Genomic DNA, 19,387 nt, shown 5'->3' with positions numbered 1-19,387 from the left:
AATTGAAGTGGGGCAGTATGGTTAGAGGGGAGGGGAATTAGTCCCCATGTCTCAAAGGATACCAGTGATGAGTAAAAAAGGAGGGGGGGGGGGGGCGACAGGCATGTATATGAAGTGGTCCTCCATCCCACCACTCCCTCCTCAGTTCTCCATTGCCCTCCTTTCTTGTGCAAATTCCCCCCACAGATACTTCCTGGTTGGCCAGGTCAGGCATTAGTGCACAGGCGCTGGCCTGGCCCAATTGCACGCCTGGGTGCGGTTTGCACATATGTACTACGCAGTCATGACATCTTGGCAGAGAATGATCAAGGATGCGCAGCCGGGCCTGCACACTAATGCCCAAATCGGCTGACCAGGAAGTGGCTGCAGGGGTCATTTGCGCAAGGAAGGAGGGAGGCAAAGTGCAGGGGAAGCGGTGGGCATGAGGACTACTTCATATACATGCGTGCTTCCTGTTTTTACTTTTTTTCTTTCAGCTCTGGTATCCTTTAAAGCTGGGATCAGGAACCTTTTTGGCTGAGAGCCATAAATGCCATATATTTTAAAATGTATTTTCCTGAGAGCCATAGAATAGGTTTCAAACTGGGACAGTGTGCATGCGCAGCAGAGGGCTCACGTCCCTGTTGCTATAGTGATGTGTATACAGTTGATCCTCCAGGCAGCGGAAGTGTCAGACACGTCTTCAGGTTCTCTTGGGTTTTAGCAACATCAGCAATTTCCCCAAGAGCCAGACAGGGGGAATACCGACTAATAGCTTGTACAATTAGCTAGCTGACTTGGGGGTTGATTCACTCTGTAGGACGAGATTCCTGCACTTTGGCCCAATAGGCTGCCTGTCAAGTGACAGGCAGCCCATTGGGCCAATCAAAGTGCAGAGATCTTGTCCTACAAAGTCACTGGACCTGACAAGGTCCGGAGTGGGACAGTTGGAGCAGCTGTTAGTTTTGTGGGAGTGTGAGTTAGTAGTGCGTGCTACAGCCGTAGCGTGTCTACTTTGAAAATGTTACTTGCGCTGCCACACTAAGCTTCGCTGCTTGAGCAGTGTAGCTTAGTGAATCAAAGCCTACTGTTTTTTTTGTGAGCCAGATGTAGCCATCAAAAGAGCCACATCTGGCTCCCGAGCCATAGATTCCCTTCCTCTGCTTTAAAGGATACATGATTTGAAACAAGCATATAAAGCTTAACTAACTTGGGGCTTCTTCCAACCTCTAGAAATCTCTCTGGTCCTGTCTTCCTCCAGGGTCTGCTTTCAACCCCGTAGAAAGTGATTAAAATGTTTTAAAAAGGTAACTTGGAGGCAGTGATTTCTTGTCCTCCATAGACCCTTAAAGTGGATCCGAGATGAACTTTTACTCATTGCATAATTGTTCCTTTCCTATTGTTTATAGGGCATTCCTCAAGCCAAATACTTTTGTTTTAATACTCTAATTCCCTATAAACTAAACAAGCCACGCCCACAGTTTTTCAGAGAGCCTTGGCAAGGGCTCATGGGAGCTCAGTCTGGGCAGGAAGAGGGGGAGGTATTACTAGCCAGAGATTGCAGAGGGGAGGAGGGGGGATTAGGTTTTTTCACAGAAGATGCAGATAAGCTTGCCTCTGTGTAATGTTTACAAACATGGCTGCTGCCATTGTATCACAGGAAGAAATACTCATATTCTATTGAAGCTATTTGCAGCTAGATTTGCTGTGTAAACGATCTAAACTTTAGATAAGATATATAGACAAGTTACTTGTTATAGTTTTTCATCTCTGATCCGCTTTAATTTGCACATTCAGTGTTCTGCTCAACCTATGTAAAGGTCATTAGAGGGTGCCGGTGAGCGCTTGGCAGGCTTAGTGTTGTCACTGCTTAGTCCTGGCAGAGCTAGTAGAATTGTTAGTTACTGTATGAGGATTTACAAATCAAGCATGCATTGTGCAGAGTCTGTGAGACCGTTAACACACCATCTCACCAGTGTTCTGATTTCTTCTCTTTTAGAGTCTGCTGGACCAATATCTGATTGCCAATGCATCGGTAGCAGAAAGCAAAGTCTTCTACTTGAAAATGAAGGGAGACTATTACCGTTACTTGGCTGAAGTAGCCGCTGGAGACCACAAGAAAGGTACCTTTTTTTTATTATTTTTTTTTTAGAAATCCGTAATCGTATACTATAACTGTGGTACTTGGGTGTTGCAGCATTCTCCAACTAGAATATAATAAATACATTCAGATACTTTGTTCTCAACTCTTAAAGTGTACCCGAGGATCCATAAATTAAGTACTTAGTCTTCCTATGCCATCCTTCAGTCCCCCCCTCCTGCTAGAGGCTTCCCATGCTGTCCTATTGCCAAACGCAGCCCCCCTTGAAGATTACTGACAAGGGCTTCTAGGTTGGAACATTGAGGTCGTGCTCCTCTTCAGGCACATGCTTGGCCGTACTGTGCCTTTGCGAGTATGGCCATGCCTGCGCAGTAAGCCGCTCGCACGGGTGCTACAAAAGTGGAGCAAGGCCCCAATGTTAAGGAGGGTACCAGGCAGCGGTGGACGATGGCCTGGGAAACCTCTGGAAGATCTAGAGCAGGGATGTCAAACCGGTTCTACGAGGGCTGAGGTCCTCACACATTTTTGACACCGCTCAAATTAGTGGATAGGTCTGAATCAGGAAAGGAGTGGTCCATCAGGTAGAACACATTCCTCTCTTTCCAAGTCCATCCTAAACACTGGCATGGATCTGGCTCTCCAGGCATGGAGTTCGACACCTGTGATCTAGAGTCTTACCTCTCCTTAGGCATTGTGGATGCCTCGGGTTCTCTTTAAAGCCAATGGCAGATTCTGTTATAATGGAATCCTGCCGGCTACTGTAGCTCAAGCAATTAATTTATAGCTGGCTAAGGTATAGTTTGGTTGGCGGGTCACGATTAGCCTACAGTTGCATGTTGTCCGGTATAAGTCATGGAGAGTCTTCGAAGACATAACAAAAGTTGTTTAGGTGATACTTTTAAAGACTAACTGTACAAGATTTCTTTGCAAGCTTTTGAAACTTTCTTCTTCAGGCATGTTACAGAACTGTATCAGGTAAGGTTCTGAAACATGCCTGAAGAAATTTAAATCCTGTACATTTAGTCATTCAATTTTATCTCATAACCAACTTTTGTTGTGTCTTCGGATTGGCCTACACAGGAAGCAGAAATGAAACAGTCACTTGACTTTGACCAGCCAACCAGAGAGGTACAAATCCATTTCATGATGGGTCAGTCTCATGCTTTTCCTTGAATTCTCCTTGTAGTGGAACTTTTCTTGGGGGAATTTTCATCTGTAGGCAGGACTGCTGTTTAGGAAAGTAGAAGCTGAATGGCTTCGGATATTACAAATTGAAATTCTGCTGATTTTAATATCTTGGTCTAGTCATGGATATTAACCACTTAAGGACCAGCCGAATTTCTAATGATCGGTGCTGCGTGGGCTCTACAGCCCGCAGCACCGATCAGGATTACACCACTGCGATCAGACTTTTCCCTCACTAGGGGGATGTCCTGCTGGGGGGGTCTGATCGCCGTCGACCATTAGTGAGTTGGGGGGGGGCTCCTCGAAGCCCCCCTCCGCAGCGTTTTCCGCCCTCTCCCCGCTTACCTCCCTCCCCTCTTTTCCTTAGGTGGCGCAGGACGGATATCCGTCCTGCGCATTGTAGGATAGGCTTCAGCCTATCATATGCCGGCGATCCTAGGCCAATCAGAGGCCAGGGATCGCCGATCTGCCATACGGCAGCGCCGTATGATGTAAACAGCGGGGAGTTCTTCCCCGCGTGTTTACATTACGTGTGCGCGCCGCGACCGGCTGCTCACACACTGTTCACGGAGGCACCCTCCGTGAACTGTCCCTCCAGTCCTGTCTGTTCTCTCTTGGTCACCTAAGCAGTTACAAGTCTTAACCAACTGTGCATGCGCAGAATGCTCCTGGCCATGGGAGTGTGACCAAGGGATGACAGCGTACTGGGGATAGAAGCTGGAGAACGGATGGGACTTGGACGGACACAGAGGGAGCCCATGGACTACATGGGGATGGAGGAAGCTATGAGATTTTATGGTCGATTTACTGTCAGATCAATTATTTGCTTTTCGATCTTTTTATCTTCATTTTCCGATCGATTTCCTTTTACAGTTAATGGAAACCGATCGGAAAATACTCGGAAATCGATCAGAAAGCAAATGGGACATGTTGGAAATAATCGATCTGACAGTAAATCAACCATAAAACCTCATAGTGTGTACCCAGCATTAGAAGCTCCCCTGCAGGGAAATCTGGAGGAATCAGAACTAGACATAATGTTATCTTGTGTTTAATTGTCTCAAGTGAGAAATGTAAATTAACCCTTCTCTGACACTGCAGAGTCTCCTGAAGACAGTGAGACAATCGGAAAGCATGTCTGCTTATGTTAGAAGAAGAATAAAGCAGTTATGAATAAAATGCAAAGTCCGCTTTCAGAGCAAAAAAAGGGTACTTTGGGAAGGTATAGTTTCTAAATGAATAATACTTATGCACAAGAGCAAATATGATAACCGTATGGCATATAAAAAGTAGGAAAACCTGTTTTTATTGAATATTCTGTTAGGGTTTTATACTGCCTTAACCACTTCAGGATTCTGCGTACGCTTAACTACGCCCCTGAATCCTGAAGTGGTTTCCATGGAAACGGCCGCTCATATGAGCGGCCGTTCCATGTCAGTTCACGGAGGGTGTCTCCGTGAACACCCTGCGAGCCGCCGATCGCGGCTCGCAGGGTAAATGTAAACACGCGGGGAAGATCTTCCCCGGTGTTTACATATATGCGGTCAGCAGCAGCGCTGTAGAGGAGATCGACGATCCCCGGCCTCTGATTGGCCGGGGATCGCCGGCATCTGATAGGCTAAAGCCTATCCTATCTGGAGCAGGACGGCTTTCCGTCCTGCGCCGCACACAGGGGACGGGAGAGGGAGGGAAGGAGGCAGAGGGAGGACTAGTGCTGCGGAGGGGGGCTTTGAGGAGCCCCCCCGCTAGGCACAGCAGCGCGGCGGCGATCAGACCCCCCCCAGCAGGACATCCCCCTAGTGGGGAAAAAAGGGGGGAGGTCTGATCGCCCTGCCTGATTTCTGATCTGTGCTGCGGGCTGAAGAGCCCCCGCAGCACAGATCAGCCAAACCACCCGGAATCCGGAAGTGGTTAAAGAAGTATTGTAGGGGGGTAGGTGGGAAAAAAAGAGTTGAACTTACCTGGGGCTTCTAATGGTCCCCCGCAGACATCCTGTGGCCATGCAGCCACTCACCGATGCTCCGGCCCCGCCTCTGGTTCACTTCTGGAATTTCCGACTTTAAAGTTGGAAAACCACTGCGCCTGTGTGGCCGCGCCCTCTCTCCTGCTGATGTCACCAGGAGTGTATTTTGCAGGCCTAGTAGTCTGCACCTGCACAGTACGCTTCTGATGACATCAGCGGGAGTGAGGACACGGCCACACAGACCCAGTGGTTTTCCGACTTTAAAGTCTAAAATTCCAGAAGTGAACCGGAGGCGGGGCCGGAGCATTGGTGGATGTCTGCGGGGGACCATTAGAAGCCCCGGGTAAGTTCATTTTTTTTTATTTTTTTTTTTATAAAAAGCACATCTATAGTATACTATAGTTAGATTGCCAGCAAGCTCATGGTGAACCAGAACTGGCCCCGTTCACACTGCACGCGTTTGTGTCCGTTTTTAAGGTACGCGTTTTGTGTGCGTTTTGCGAGGGCCAGAAAAATCAATGCAAAGGTATGGCCCTCGTTCACATATACGCGTGGCAAACGTATGCGTGGCAGAAACGCATAGTTGGATGCATTTCTGTGCGTCGCGCACAGAAACTCATTATAATGAAAGTCAATGGGCGCACACTAAAAACGCATGGCATGCGTTTTTGTATGCGTATTCGGAGGTGCGTTTCTCGTCGGAAGTGTAGCTGACTCTTCCAGGTATGATCAAAAACGCATAAGGAAAAAACGCATACAAACGCATTACAAAAACGCGTACAAACGCATGCGTTTTTCCAGTGCGTTTACTACATGCGTTCTGCACGTTTTCCACACGCACATAATATGAACAGGGCCTAAGGCATGTGTAAGAGACCAAAAAGCTCTCTTACTAAAATTTTATGCAAAACAAAAATTTGCCTTCTGAAAACGGAAGGTATTTGTGATTATTCAGGTTGGAGTGAGCATATGAGGTTTCCCACAATGCATCACCATTGCACAGTATATGCATATTGTCCAGTTCTCAAGTGTATTATTCAGTGTCATTTGTTTTTTCACTGGGTAATGATCCAAATTTGTAACTAGATTTAATGATAGCTGTGCCTATAAAGGGAACCTAAACTGAGAAGGATATGGATTTTTCCTTTTAAAATAATACCAGTTGCCTGACTCTCCTGCTGATCCTGTGTCTCTAATACTTTTAGCCAAAGCCCCTGAACAAGCATGCAGATCAGGTGCTCTGACTGAAGTCAGACTGGATTAGCTGCATGCCTGTTTCAGGTGTGTGATTCAGACACTACTACAACCAGAGATCAGCAGGACTGCCAAGCAACTGGTATTGTTTAAAAGGAAACCTCCATATCCTTCTCAGTTAAGGTTCCCGTTAAAGATACTTTCAAAGAACAAAATAAATTAACAATATGAGTTTTGATATAGTCTTGATAGTAAGAGCTTCTTTCACTCTGTACCCGTACCTATGGATGTCAGTACCTTTCCTCTAAATCCTTCAGCGTATATGGTGTAACTACATGTAGCATTCACCTAGGCTACTGTTTTTGCTCACAGATGTCAGGTTGTTCTGAGAAATGCACATGTGTAAAATAGCTGCTGCAATTCCTGTTGTGCTGAGGTATAACTTGCATTTGAAAAATCGCATGTGATCCGTTAAGCGGAACGGGGTGTACAATAGCCCTTATGCCTGGTACACACCATGCAATTTCCCGTCAGACAGGTCAAATTGATTTCCGACAGGTCTGATCAGTTTTCTGATTGATTTTGTACAGAAGTGATCGGAATATCAATTAGAAATATGATCAGAAATCAGATCGGTCCTGTCGGGGAAAAACAATCATTCGCCCTGTCTATCTGATGGGAAATTGCATGGTGTGTACCAGGCATCAGAGAGATCAGAAGGACTGCTGGGAAACTGGTTTGGTTAGACAGCCTTCACGTCCCTCACTACGTTGTTCTTTTGAGTCTCCAATATAAAAGCAGAAATCTGCCCAATCGGATTCTTTGTTCTTAGACTTAAGAAACTTGGAAAATGTATAATCTGTACTGTAGGCAGCAGTTACTTTTGGCTTTTTCATAGATAGTCAGTGAATCTGTGTAGCAGTGCATAGTGTAGCACCTTTGGCGTATGGTCCAGGGTTTGAGTCCTGGCTAGCGCCAGTACCTAACCAGTTAGGGGTCCTTGGGCAAGACCCTCTGCCGCTCCTGGATGTTCCAAGTGGCTGCCGCACTCTAGAGCTTTCAGTCTGATAGAACAGCACTATACAAATCTTAGCAATTCATTTTAATTAAAAATCGTAATGAAAAACACATCTCCTGTAAGGCATTTATATTGATAAACTGTACTGCGCATAATCTATGCTGTGGAATGAAGAACTAGTCCTGCTGAAATCCTAACGCTGTGGTCTTGTGATTCCAGAAATCGTAGAACAATCCCAGCAAGCCTACCAGGATGCATTTGACATCAGCAAAAAGGAGATGCAACCAACACACCCCATTCGACTTGGACTGGCTTTGAATTTCTCTGTCTTCTATTACGAGATCCTGAACTCCCCAGAAAAAGCCTGCTCTCTGGCGAAAACTGTAAGCTCCTCCCCAGACACATCACACCACTGGAGTAGCGGGTTATAGCAGATTGTTGACGTGTCATCTGGGTTTATTTTTATTTTTTTCTGTAGGCCTTTGACGAAGCTATAGCCGAACTCGATACCCTGAGCGAAGAATCCTACAAAGACAGCACATTAATAATGCAGTTACTGCGAGATAACTTGACAGTAAGTTTTGTTTGTTTTTGGGTTTTTTTGGTTTTTTAATTATTTTATGATTATGCTTGGTCTTGTTGCCTCTAAACACACTTGTTTGTGTTGATGAAAAACCTGAACTTTTTAAAGTACAGTTGTGCTAATAAGTTTACTTACCTTGAAAGAATTTGATTTCTTAACCATTTTTCTTAGAATATAAAGAACGCAAAAACAAACTTTTTTACTCCTGGTTAGTGGTTGGCTGAAGCCTTTTATTGTCAAACTGTATTTACTCTTTTAAATCATCACTACACAAACTACCCAAATGATCCTGATCAAACGTTTACAATCCCTGGTGATTTGGACTGATAAAATGCACAAAACTTGACACAAACTGGTTTTAATGCCTTCTTCACCTGTGATCTGTTTGCTTGTAATTAGTGGGTGTGTATAAAAGGTCAATGAGTTTCTGGACTCCTGATAGACCATTGCATCTTTCATCCAGTGCTGCACTGATGTTTTTTTGGGTGCTATGTCATGTAAACCGGGAAAGGGATAGAACATATTCAAGGATTTGAGAATGCCAATCAGCAGTGTTCAAAATAAAGCAAACATGGAAAAATAAAATTAAAACTAGACATACACACTTCATAATTACATGCGCAATCTGCTTATCAATCTTGCTCCTCTACTGTGTCCTGTTTACTGTGATCCATGGAATTCTCCGTCCATTTTAAAATGTCAGTCATTTATGTTAAAGGGGGAACTACTGGGGTATGTAAACCTTTGATCAGGGTCATTTGGGTAGTTTTGTGTAGCGATTATGATTTAAAAAAGTAAATGGTTATTTGACAATAAATGGCTTCAGCCAACCACTAACCATGAGTGAAATGTTTTTTTGTGCTATCATTCATATTCTATGAAAAATGGTTAAGAAATCATAAATTCTGCCAGGCTGTGTAAACTTATGAGCACAACTGTATCTTCAGTCACAGAATATCTCACGTATATCTTTAAAGTGGGATTATACTCCCAATAGTAAGTGGGATCCGACCTGTCGGATCCCATCTATCAAGCCGTCTCTGCTGAATAACTCTTAAGCCCGATACACACGCTCAACAGCGGTCTTTTATGCAGCACAATTATCAAACAATTTTTGTTGTGAAACAAGCTGAAACAACCCAAAAAAGTTGTTTGCTTTTGTTCAAACAACTGATAAATCGTCAATCCAACAGTTGGATTGAGTTTGAATCCGTTTTGTTAGTTGTGTGAACAATAGCAAACAACTTTTTTGGGGTTGTTTCGCAACAAAAGTTGTTTGATAATTGTGCTGCATAAAAGGCCGCTGTTGAGCGTGTGTATCGGGCTTTAAGGCTCATACGCATGCTCATCAAAAGTCTTTTAAATGCATGGTTATCATCAAACAACTTTTTGTTGTTGAAACAAAACCAAAAAAAAGTTGTTTGCTATTTTTCACACAACTGATAAGACGCAGCTCAAGTCAATCCAGCAGTTGGATTGACTTGAGCTACCTCATTATTATTGATTTATAAAGCGCCAACATATTCTGTGGCGCTGTACAAAGTAAATCATTTGTTTCAACAATAGCAAACCACTTTTTTGTGGTTTGTTTCAATGACAAAAGTCGTTTGATAATCGTGCATTTAAAAGACTTGTTGAGTGTGTGTATGAGCCTCTCAACATAATCATTGCTGGCAAGAATCTCTCTGCCTGAATAGACACCAGCTGAGAGGATCTCCTGGCCGGCAATCATTATATTTGCAGATTAGCCAGAGATAAGCAAGCCTCCACTGCTCTCTGTAATAAAAGGGAGGGAGTAAACGTTTTAACACACTGGGAATGCTTTCTAATGTTTTATGTAACTTAGGGCTGGTTCACACGGACGTCTCAAACACCTGGGTTTAAACGCTAGCTTTTCAAGGCTTTTGGGAAGCCTTCAAGGCTAGCAGTTCGGTCCTTACACTGGTTTGCCAACGTTTAAAGAGGAACAGCTGTTATTTCCCACAATGCAATGAAGTTCAGACAGGAAACTGTCAGGACCATGGTCCTGACATCACACTGTGGGATATCAGCCATACAGAGCCCCCTGATGATCAGTTTGTGAAAAGGAAAAGATTTCTCATGGGAAAGGGGGTATTGATTGGGATGAAGTTCAGTTCTTGGTCACGGTTTCTCTTTAACGTCTCTGAAAGCAACATGTTGCATTTGAGATGAGACGCGACGCCAGGATCTACCACCGGGCTTTCATAAAAGCTTGCAAAAGCCGGTTTGGAATGCTCCCATTCACTTGAATGGGACGGCGGTCAATCCCGGAAAACGTTGCTTTAAATGTTGGCAAACCGTCTGTCTGAACCAGCCCTAAAGGTAGCCATACGCTGGTCGATTTGCCATCAGATCCGACCTGTTGGTCCCTCTCTGATCGAATCTGATCAGAGAGGGATCGTATGGCTGCCTTTACTGCAAACAGGTTGTGAATCGATTTCAGCATGAAACCGATCACAATCTGTGAAGCTGCCACTGCCCCCTTCCCCATACATTACCTGGTCCGGCTGGCGCGTGTCCCCTGGTCTCCGCTGTCTTCTCCATGCTCTGCTCCTCCAACTTCACGGAACTTCCTGCTAGGGAGCTTTAAGTAGAAGGCGCTCTGTTTATCCACTTGAAGACCGGGCTATTTCTGTCTGATCTGTGCTGCGTGGGCTCTCCAGCCCACAGCACAGATCAGGAACCATGCAGGGCGACTAGGGGGTGTCTGATCACCGCCGCTCTGTGTGGCTGAGCGGGGGGGGCTCCTCAAAGCCCCCCTCCGCAGTGATTTTCTGCCTCGCTCCCTTTCCCTCCCGCCCCTCCTTCCCCTGGGCGGCACAGGACGGCGATGGGTTCTGCGCCGCCTCTGATAGGCTTCAGCCTATCAGATGCCGGCGATCTGCTTTACGGCGCTGCTGCGAAGCAGCGCCAGATGATCCCGCGTGTTTACACTATGCCTGAGAGCCGCGATCGGAGGCTCGCAGGCTGTTCACGGAGACACCCTCCGTGAACTGACAAGGAAATGCCGCTCTTACGAGCGGCCGGTTCCATGTAAAACCACTTAAGACCTGCCGACGCCTATCGGCGTTAGGCGGTCGGTAAGTGGTCAAACTTCCTGCCGGGACAGGAATTTCAGTGAAGCTGGAGGAGCTGAGCTCAGAGATGGGACAGCGGAGACCAGGGGACACGCGCTGGCTGGAGCAGGTAATGTATTGTTGGTCGTCGGGCATTCGAACGGCGCTATCGACACACTCCCGACCCGCCGGCGATCTAGCGAAATCTTCCACACGGACGGATCAACGGGAACAATTGATTTCGGACGGAAATCTATCGTTCTGTCAGCTTTTTCGCAACGATTTCACAGCAGATTCGATCACAGTGATCGAATCATCTGCTGTATTTCGGCGGGAAAATCGTTAGGTGTATGGGCCCCTTAAGAGTAGTTACTGAAATTTTAGTTTTGGGAATATAATACCACTTGAAAGGTGGATAGGCTGACCCCAAATACCCTAATATAAAGTGTAATAGATGCAGTACTTATCCTTTTGATAACTGCTGTTCATAAGTCCTATGTTGTAGTATCTGACCCTAACAGCTCTTCCCATAGCTTCTGACAGTGCAGTGTTCTCCCCAGGCTCTTTTAGCCGGGTGCTCCACCCGGCTAGATTTGGTGACCACCCGGCTGTCATCGGCTCACCTCTTCACCTCCTCCTATGCTGTAAGCACAGTTGCCCTGCATTTTCAACTCTCACCACCCGGCTACTTTTTTATGCCACCCGGCTACTATTTCATGCCACCCGGCTGGAAAAAAATTCTGGGGAGAACACTGCAGTGGATGTCAGCGCAATACATTATACCCTTATCCCCCTGTGATTGTGTATGTAAGCCACTTATGAGGAGAGCTGAGCTTGCTGTTGCCTCCCAATAAGCATTCAACGCCCACACAAGGTGGAATGTCACAGCAAAGTTGTGTGAGGGCATTGCATAGAAACCTGATGAAGATTTATTAGTGATGAGTGATTATGGACTGTGACTAGGTGGTCAGCATGATGGCTTAGTGGGTAGTAGCATTCTTGTCGTGTGGTGTTTGGGCCTTTTTGTTCAAATGTCAGCCAGCACTTTATCTGCATGGTGAGTGTATGATTTCCTTCCACATCCCAGAAGCATAAAGAGATAAGATCGTTTGCTCCCCCCAAAATTGCCCTAAAGGTAGCCATACAGCTAGCGATTCTGGTTCAAAGGATCGGCTTCAGTATGGCTGATCGAAAGTCGATCGACTAGTGGCCCACACACTACAAATCATATCCTATGCAATTTACCTGCACTAGTCAATCTGACCGATGTTTTGTTTACATGGTCTGAATGCAAAAGTCGATTCAGTCGATCGAATGATGTAAACAGTAGCTGATTTCTGTGCGATTGACCGATATCTTACATCCTGATCGATCGACTAAGCTGGTTGATTCAACATATCAGCCACTTTTCATTCATTGGGCATACTGGAACACACTCTATTCCCTCTCAATAAAATGATCATTTCAGGTAGTTGATCGTACAGCTAGATGTATCGCCACCTCTAAAGTGCCTAACCCCTCTTAGGATGCACAGGCTGCAGTCTTAAACAGATAAATGGGGTAAAAAAAAAGTGCGCTCCTCAGGGTGAAAAGATGATGTAATTGATAACTCTTTAAAAATTGAGTTAAAAAAATAATAATTTGCCTGGTGCGCTATGATCAAAAAGGGGTGTATACCCTAAATAAAAATCGTTGTATTTAAAATATCAGCGCTCAGCAGGTCTTATCTGTATGGATATTAAAGAGACTCTGTAACAACAAAAACCTCCCCTGGGGGGTACTCACCTCGGGTGGGGGAAGCCTCCGGATCCTAATGAGGCTTCCCACGCCGTCCTCTGTCCCATGGGGGTCTCAAAAACCTCCCCTGGGGGGTACTCACCTCGGGTGGGGGAAGCCTCCGGATCCTAATGAGGCTTCCCACGCCGTCCTCTGTCCCACGGGGGTCTCGCTGCAGCCCTCCGAACAGCCGGCGACAGAGCCGACTGTAGCTTCAATATTTACCTTTGCTGGCTCCAGCGGGGGCGCTGTGGCGACTTTCGGCACGGAAATAGACAGAAATACCCGATCTCCGTCGGGTCCGCTCTACTGCGCAGGCGCCGGAAACTTGCGCCTGCGCAGTAGAGCAGACCCGACGGCGATCGGGTATTTCCGCCTACTTCGGCGCCGACAGCCATCAGAGCGCCTGCGCAGGAGCCAGGAAGGTAAATATTGCGTCACGGCTGTACAGAGGGCTACAGCGAGACCCCCGAGGGATGCAGGACGGCGTGGGAAGCCTCATTAGGATCCTGAGGCTTTCCCCACCTGAGGTGAGTATCCCCCAGGGGCCGTTTTGTCGTTACAGTTCCTCTTTAAGTGTATCATCATACACACCTCACTGTTTTTATATCGGCACTACAAAATATGACCTCTACAAGGATTCTCAAAAGACAGGTGAATATCTTCTGCAAAAGACCTAAAACACTGCTCCTAAAATATCTCGGTCAAAAAATGCATATATTAGTATGAAACCCTAATCAGAGAAGTGTTATTTACATCAATAGATAACCGTTAAATGGCCCAATATTAAGGACCCAACTTCATGACATAAGTGACCCTGTGAGTTCTAAATTCACAAAATTATTCAGCGACCTTTCTTATACTCCGTTCTTACACAATTTTTAAAACTGGTAAAAGTCAATGTTTAAAAGTCCTAAATAGAAAAAAAGTCTCAAATTCCAGATAAACTCCTAAATAGGTGAATCTTAGTGCTTATCACATCATCGGTGGTTATCCTGTTTAAGGAAAACGATTATGCTCCCCAAATCCAAGGGCCAAATATGACAGTTGGCACTCAGCGCCTGTGGCCCAGCCAGTATATCTCAGCCGATCCTCCTGTGTACTTCCAACCGTATCCAGACCATGCATGAAAGGAAAGAGACCTCTATGGCGTAGTATGCTTGTAATTCCTCACCACAAAGTGCTCATCACCTCAACTCTCGCATACCGTGTCCCAGCACCAGAAATTCCTCCTCATGCAGGCACTCCCAGACTGCAACACTAACCACTTACCAGATATTATGGCTGACCCAACAAGGAGCCTACCACAGAGGGAGACGCTGAGCCACGTGGATGTTCTTACTGATATGCGCATTTTAAACTGAGCTTTGTGAGTGCAATTTTAATTATTTTTATCTGGAATAAACCGGTAGCACGCTATGCATATCTCTGTCTGAGTTTAAGGTGCTATGAGGTTACACACAGTGCATAGAGAGATTCAAGCTGCCTGAACAAACGTGTATGCTGGTCTTGTTGGGTCAGCCATAATATCTGGTAAGCGGTTAGTGTTGCAGTCTGGGAGTGCCTGCATGAGGAGGAAGTTCTGGTGCTGGGACACGGTATGCGAGAGTTGAGGTGATGAGCACTTTGTGGTGAGGAATTACAAGCATACTACGCCATAGAGGTCTCCCTTTCCTTTCATGCATGGTCTGGATACGGTTGGAAGTACACAGGAGGATCGACTGAGATATACTGGCTGGGCCACAGGCGCTGAGTGCCAACTGTCATAATTGGCCCTTGGATTTGGTGAGCATAATCATTTTCCTTAAACAGGATAACCCCTGATGATGTGATAAGCACTAAGATTCACCTATTTAGGAGTTTATCTGGAATTTGAGACTTTTTTTCTATTTAGGACTTTTAAACTTTTTGTCGGTTTTAAAAATTGTGTAAGAACGGAGTATAAGAAAGGTCGCTGAATAATTGTGAATTTAGAACTCACAGGGTGCTTGGAAGCAAGGCCCTAAGTTGTGTCATGAAGTTGGGTCCTTAATATTGGGCCATTTAACGGTTATCTATTGATGTAAATAACTTCTCTGATTAGGGTTTCATACTGATATATGCATTTTTTGACCGAGATATTTTAGGAGCAGTGTTTTAGGTCTTTTGCAGAAGATATTCATCTGTCTTTTGAGAATCCTTGTAGATGTCATATTTTGTAGTGCTGATATAAAAACAGTGAGGTGTGTATGATGATGCACTGAATATCCATACAGATGAGACCTGCTGAGCGCTGATATCATTTTAAATATAACGATTTTTGCAGTCTTGTCTTACTGGGTGCAGTGTGTGATTAGGGTGCATAGGCTGCAGGCCTGCCTTACTGGGCACAGTGTGTGATTAGGGTGCATAGGCTGCAGTCTTGCCTTACTGGGTGTAGTGTGATTAGGGTGCATAGGCTGCAGGCCTGCCTTACTGGGCACAGTGTGTGATTAGGATGCATAGGCTGCAGTCTTGCCTTACTGGGTGCAGTGTGTGATTAGGGTGCATAGGCTGCAGTCTTGCCTTACTGGGTGCAGTGTGTGATTAGGGTGCATAGGCTGCAGTCTTGCCTTACTGGGCACAGTGTGTGATTAGGGTGCATAGGCTGCAGTCTTGCCTTACTGGGTGCAGTGTGTGATTAGGATGCATAGGCTGCAGTCTTGCCTTACTGGGTGCAGTGTGTGATTAGGGTGCATAGGCTGCAGTCTTGCCTTACTGGGTGCAGTGTGTGATTAGGATGCATAGGCTGCAGTCTTGCCTTACTGGGCACAGTGTGTGATTAGGATGCATAGGCTGCAGTCTTGCCTTACTGGGTGCAGTGTGTGATTAGGATGCATAGGCTGCAGTCTTGCCTTACTGGGTGCAGTGTGTGATTAGGGTGCATAGGCTGCAGTCTTGCCTTACTGGGTGCAGTGTGTGATTAGGATGCATAGGCTGCAGTCTTGCCTTACTGGGTGCAGTGTGTGATTAGGGTGCATAGGCTGCAGTCTTGCCTTACTGGGTGCAGTGTGTGATTAGGATGCATAGGCTGCAGTCTTGCCTTACTGGATGCAGTGTGTGATTAGGATGCAAAGGCTGCAGTCTTGCCTTACTGGGTGCAGTGTGTGATTAGGATGCATAGGCTGCAGGCCTGCCTTACTGGGTGCAGTGTGTGATTAGGATGCATAGGCTGCAGGCCTGCCTTACTGTGTACAGTGTGTGATTAGGAAGCATAGGCAGAAGGCCTGCCTTACTGGGCACAGTGTGTGATTGGGGTGCATAGGTTGCAGTCTTGCCTTACTGGGTGCAGTGTGTGATAAGGATGCATAGGCTGCAGTCTTGCCTTACTGGGCACAGTGTGTGATTAGGATGCAAAGGCTGCAGTCTTGCCTTACTGTGTACAGTGTGTGATAAGGATGCATAGGCTGCATGCAGTCCTGCCTTATTGGACACTGGTACTTCTAATGAGTTTGTATTGAAGTTATGTGACAATCCTTTGTGTCTCTCTTGCAGTTGTGGACATCAGACACCCAAGGAGATGAAGCTGAACAAGGGGAATGCGGTGCAGATAATTAATCAGCCTTCTTCTATCTGCCTCATTCTAAAAATTTCCACAATAGACCATTGTCATCCTTACTGTCCCACACATAGGTTTATTTTTTTTTCTTTTTTGTTTACAATTATAAGTTTTGTTACTTCTATTGGATTTCTATATTTCCCATGTGGTTTTGTGTTAAATAGGGAGTAGGGCCAGTTAACATTTTGGGGAGTAATGATTATTTTTTTTCTTTTCTATTTTTTTCTCCTTTCCAACCTCACAATGTGACCAATATGGGGAATACGGAATTTTTATACGTTTTAAATGTTTGGCATTGTAGGTTACAGCAGGGCCAATGTTTAAGCAGATTCCCATATCTGAGAAGCGTGACCAGCTCGTGTATCAATCTGATTTAACTTCAGGGAAAAACACACACACAAAAGAACCTCCCTACGGGCGGCTTTTGGTTGGGGCTGGAGGCGGAGACTCTAAGCTCCTCCCATTTGCCTAACCAGATGCATTCATCGAGCCGGAGGCGGAGACCCTAAGCTCCTCCCATCTGCCCAACCAAACGTATTCATTAAGCGATTCCTGATAGCCAGTCAAATTTGTGAATTAAGAACGGTTCACATTCCATTCTCCTTTACGGTTAGCTAACTTTTTGCAATTTTTTTTTCTTTTGTTTGTTGCTATTCTCCTCCATTTTATTTGTATTTAAATTGTTTAAAAACAACCTAAGATCAAAAAAAAAAAGAGAAAAGTACTTGACGCATTAAATACATTACGTACATGCTTGGTATCCATAATGTCACTATATATCAAGCACAGCAGAAAAAAGAAAACCCATATATTTAACTTTTTAGTTTTATTTTTTGTTTTTGATACTTGCCTAACATGCATGTGGCTGTAAAAAATTACAATACAATATAGTTAGCAGGGGAAATAACTTGAGATGACGGCTAGCTTTGTTTAATGTCTTATGAGATTTTCATGAACAATCCAAGCATAATTGTTAAAGAACATGTGTAATAAGTTGATGTAAGTGGAATAAAAGTTTTATGAATGGACTTTTCAACTACTAAAGCTGTGGTTTTAATTGTGAAATTTTGTTACCGCAGTTGAGGACACCAGCTGACATGTGGTCATGCAAACAAGGGTTCACTGTTTTATCACTCCGTGTTAACACCCATCTAAACATAAGTTGAACAGAAGATCTAGTGCTGACTAGTGTAACACTGCCGTGCATTGCTGCCTTTTCCATTTTTGTGTTCTCCCGTTTCCATCCGGGACTTTTCAGTGTTTTAAGAAGGAAAACTTCTGTTACTGGAGTATGACACAGCTTCCTAGTTCCCGTAAAGCAGGGGTGTCATACTAGTATACAAAGTGCTGAAATTGTACCCTGGGACCTAGTCGCAGGCCAACCTCAATGTCTACTGGCCACCTTCCTCCCTCATAAAGTTCTCTGGTATCTAGTGGTCCTCCCTCCCCTAAACTGTTCCCTGGGGGGCACAGGCAGCTCTCTAAGCACTACCTACAGATAATGGTGGTAAAGAATAACACAGGGCAGTGCTGAATTAGTCTTCCCTGCAGGGATTTGGCTACATTCAGAGTCTGAAGCTTTATAAAAATCCTCTTTTTATTAGACATTTATCTTTAGCACTATCTGCACTGCTAAAACGCTTAATTCCCGCGGTAGAAGAATATCATTAAACCCCCCAAATCCCCAGGGCAAAATGTGGGGTCGCTTCTCTGTAGCTCTGCCTCTACTCGCGCTGATCGCCGCCTCTCCCCGCCCCTCTGTCTTCTTTCATTGACACTAATGGAGGCAGAGCTACAGCGCTGAGCTCTGCCTCTCCGGGCAGCAAAATCCACGACTTTGAAAGTCGTGGAATTTTGCCCCAGTATTTGGGGGGGTTTAATGACCGCGTTCTGCTGCGGGAATTCAGCATTTTATCAGTGCTGATAGTGCTGAAGATAAATGTTTGATAAAAAGTTGATTTTTATAAGGCTTCAGACTCTTTAAGGTCTTTACTGAGGATGGTCAATGAGATATATAAATCCAAGTTAAAGCAGAATTGGCAAAAATGTACCAGTCCAATTCCACCTTGGTGGGAATCGATTTGTCAATTTTCAAGTTGAATACATTTGCAGAATGATGGCATAGTGCGGCCAATGGAGGATCCAGAGGCTTCTCACCTCTCGAGGTAAGTATCCGGTTTGTTTTACTTGCAACCTTTAACTGACTATCTTAAAGGGAAGGTCCAAGCAAAAAAAGAGTTTCACTTACCTGGGGCTTCTACCAGCCCCATGTAGCCATCCTGTGCCCTCGTAGTCACCCACTGCTGCTCCAGTCCCCCGCTGGCAGCTTTCTGACCTCGGAGGTCAGGGCCACATTGCATACATTTTTACGCATTCTAGCTAGTGCAGGAACAAAAATGTACGCGTTGCACCACTAACGCGTAAAAATGTATGTGTTAATGTTCCTGCACTAGCGGGAATGTGTAAAAATGTACGCAATTCGGCCCTGACCTCCGAGGTCAGAAAGCTGCCAGCGGGGGACTGGAGCAGCAGTGAGTGACTACGAGGGCACAGGATGGCTGCATAGGGCTGGTAGAAGCCCCAGGTAAGTGAAACTCATTTTTTTTTTTTTTTTGCTTGGACCTTCCCTTTAAGAATCAGCTCTCCTCCTAGTAGAGATGAAAAAATAAGGTGAGAATTCAAGAGAAAAACTTTATCAACTCCAGTATAAGAAAAACCTCACGATGCACATGAAGTCTCTAATCTTATGCAACACATTTCAGTATTCTAGCAGCACCACACCTGTACTGGTTTAGTCGCATGATCACACTTGTTGTGATGCACTGCTCTTGTGCGATCTACGGGGAGGCACTGTGTGTGCCGTCAACAGGCAACCTGTATTTGCATCTGCAGCTGATATTACTGGTATCAGAGGTGCATCACTTAATATGGAAC

At 45.3% G+C, this 19,387-nt stretch overlaps 1 protein-coding gene across 1 annotated transcript in view; it reads left to right on the top strand.

Moving 5' to 3' along the window:
* Positions 1–17,497, top strand: part of YWHAZ (tyrosine 3-monooxygenase/tryptophan 5-monooxygenase activation protein zeta) — a 70,356-nt gene extending 52,859 nt beyond the window's left edge. The window contains exons 3-6 of the mRNA XM_068237737.1: positions 1,979–2,102; positions 7,660–7,823; positions 7,919–8,014; positions 16,390–17,497. Of these exons, the coding sequence (XP_068093838.1) occupies positions 1,979–2,102; positions 7,660–7,823; positions 7,919–8,014; positions 16,390–16,452 (447 nt within the window). The 3' untranslated portion in view covers positions 16,453–17,497. The remainder of the gene's footprint in view (positions 1–1,978; positions 2,103–7,659; positions 7,824–7,918; positions 8,015–16,389) is intronic.
* Positions 17,498–19,387: the final 1,890 nt, after the last annotated feature.

The sequence above is a fragment of the Hyperolius riggenbachi genome, chromosome 5 (assembly GCF_040937935.1).
Source record: "Hyperolius riggenbachi isolate aHypRig1 chromosome 5, aHypRig1.pri, whole genome shotgun sequence".
NCBI lineage: Eukaryota > Metazoa > Chordata > Amphibia > Anura > Hyperoliidae > Hyperolius > Hyperolius riggenbachi.
The sequence above is the reverse complement of the archived record's forward strand: the minus strand, read 5'-3'. Positions and strand labels throughout refer to the sequence as shown.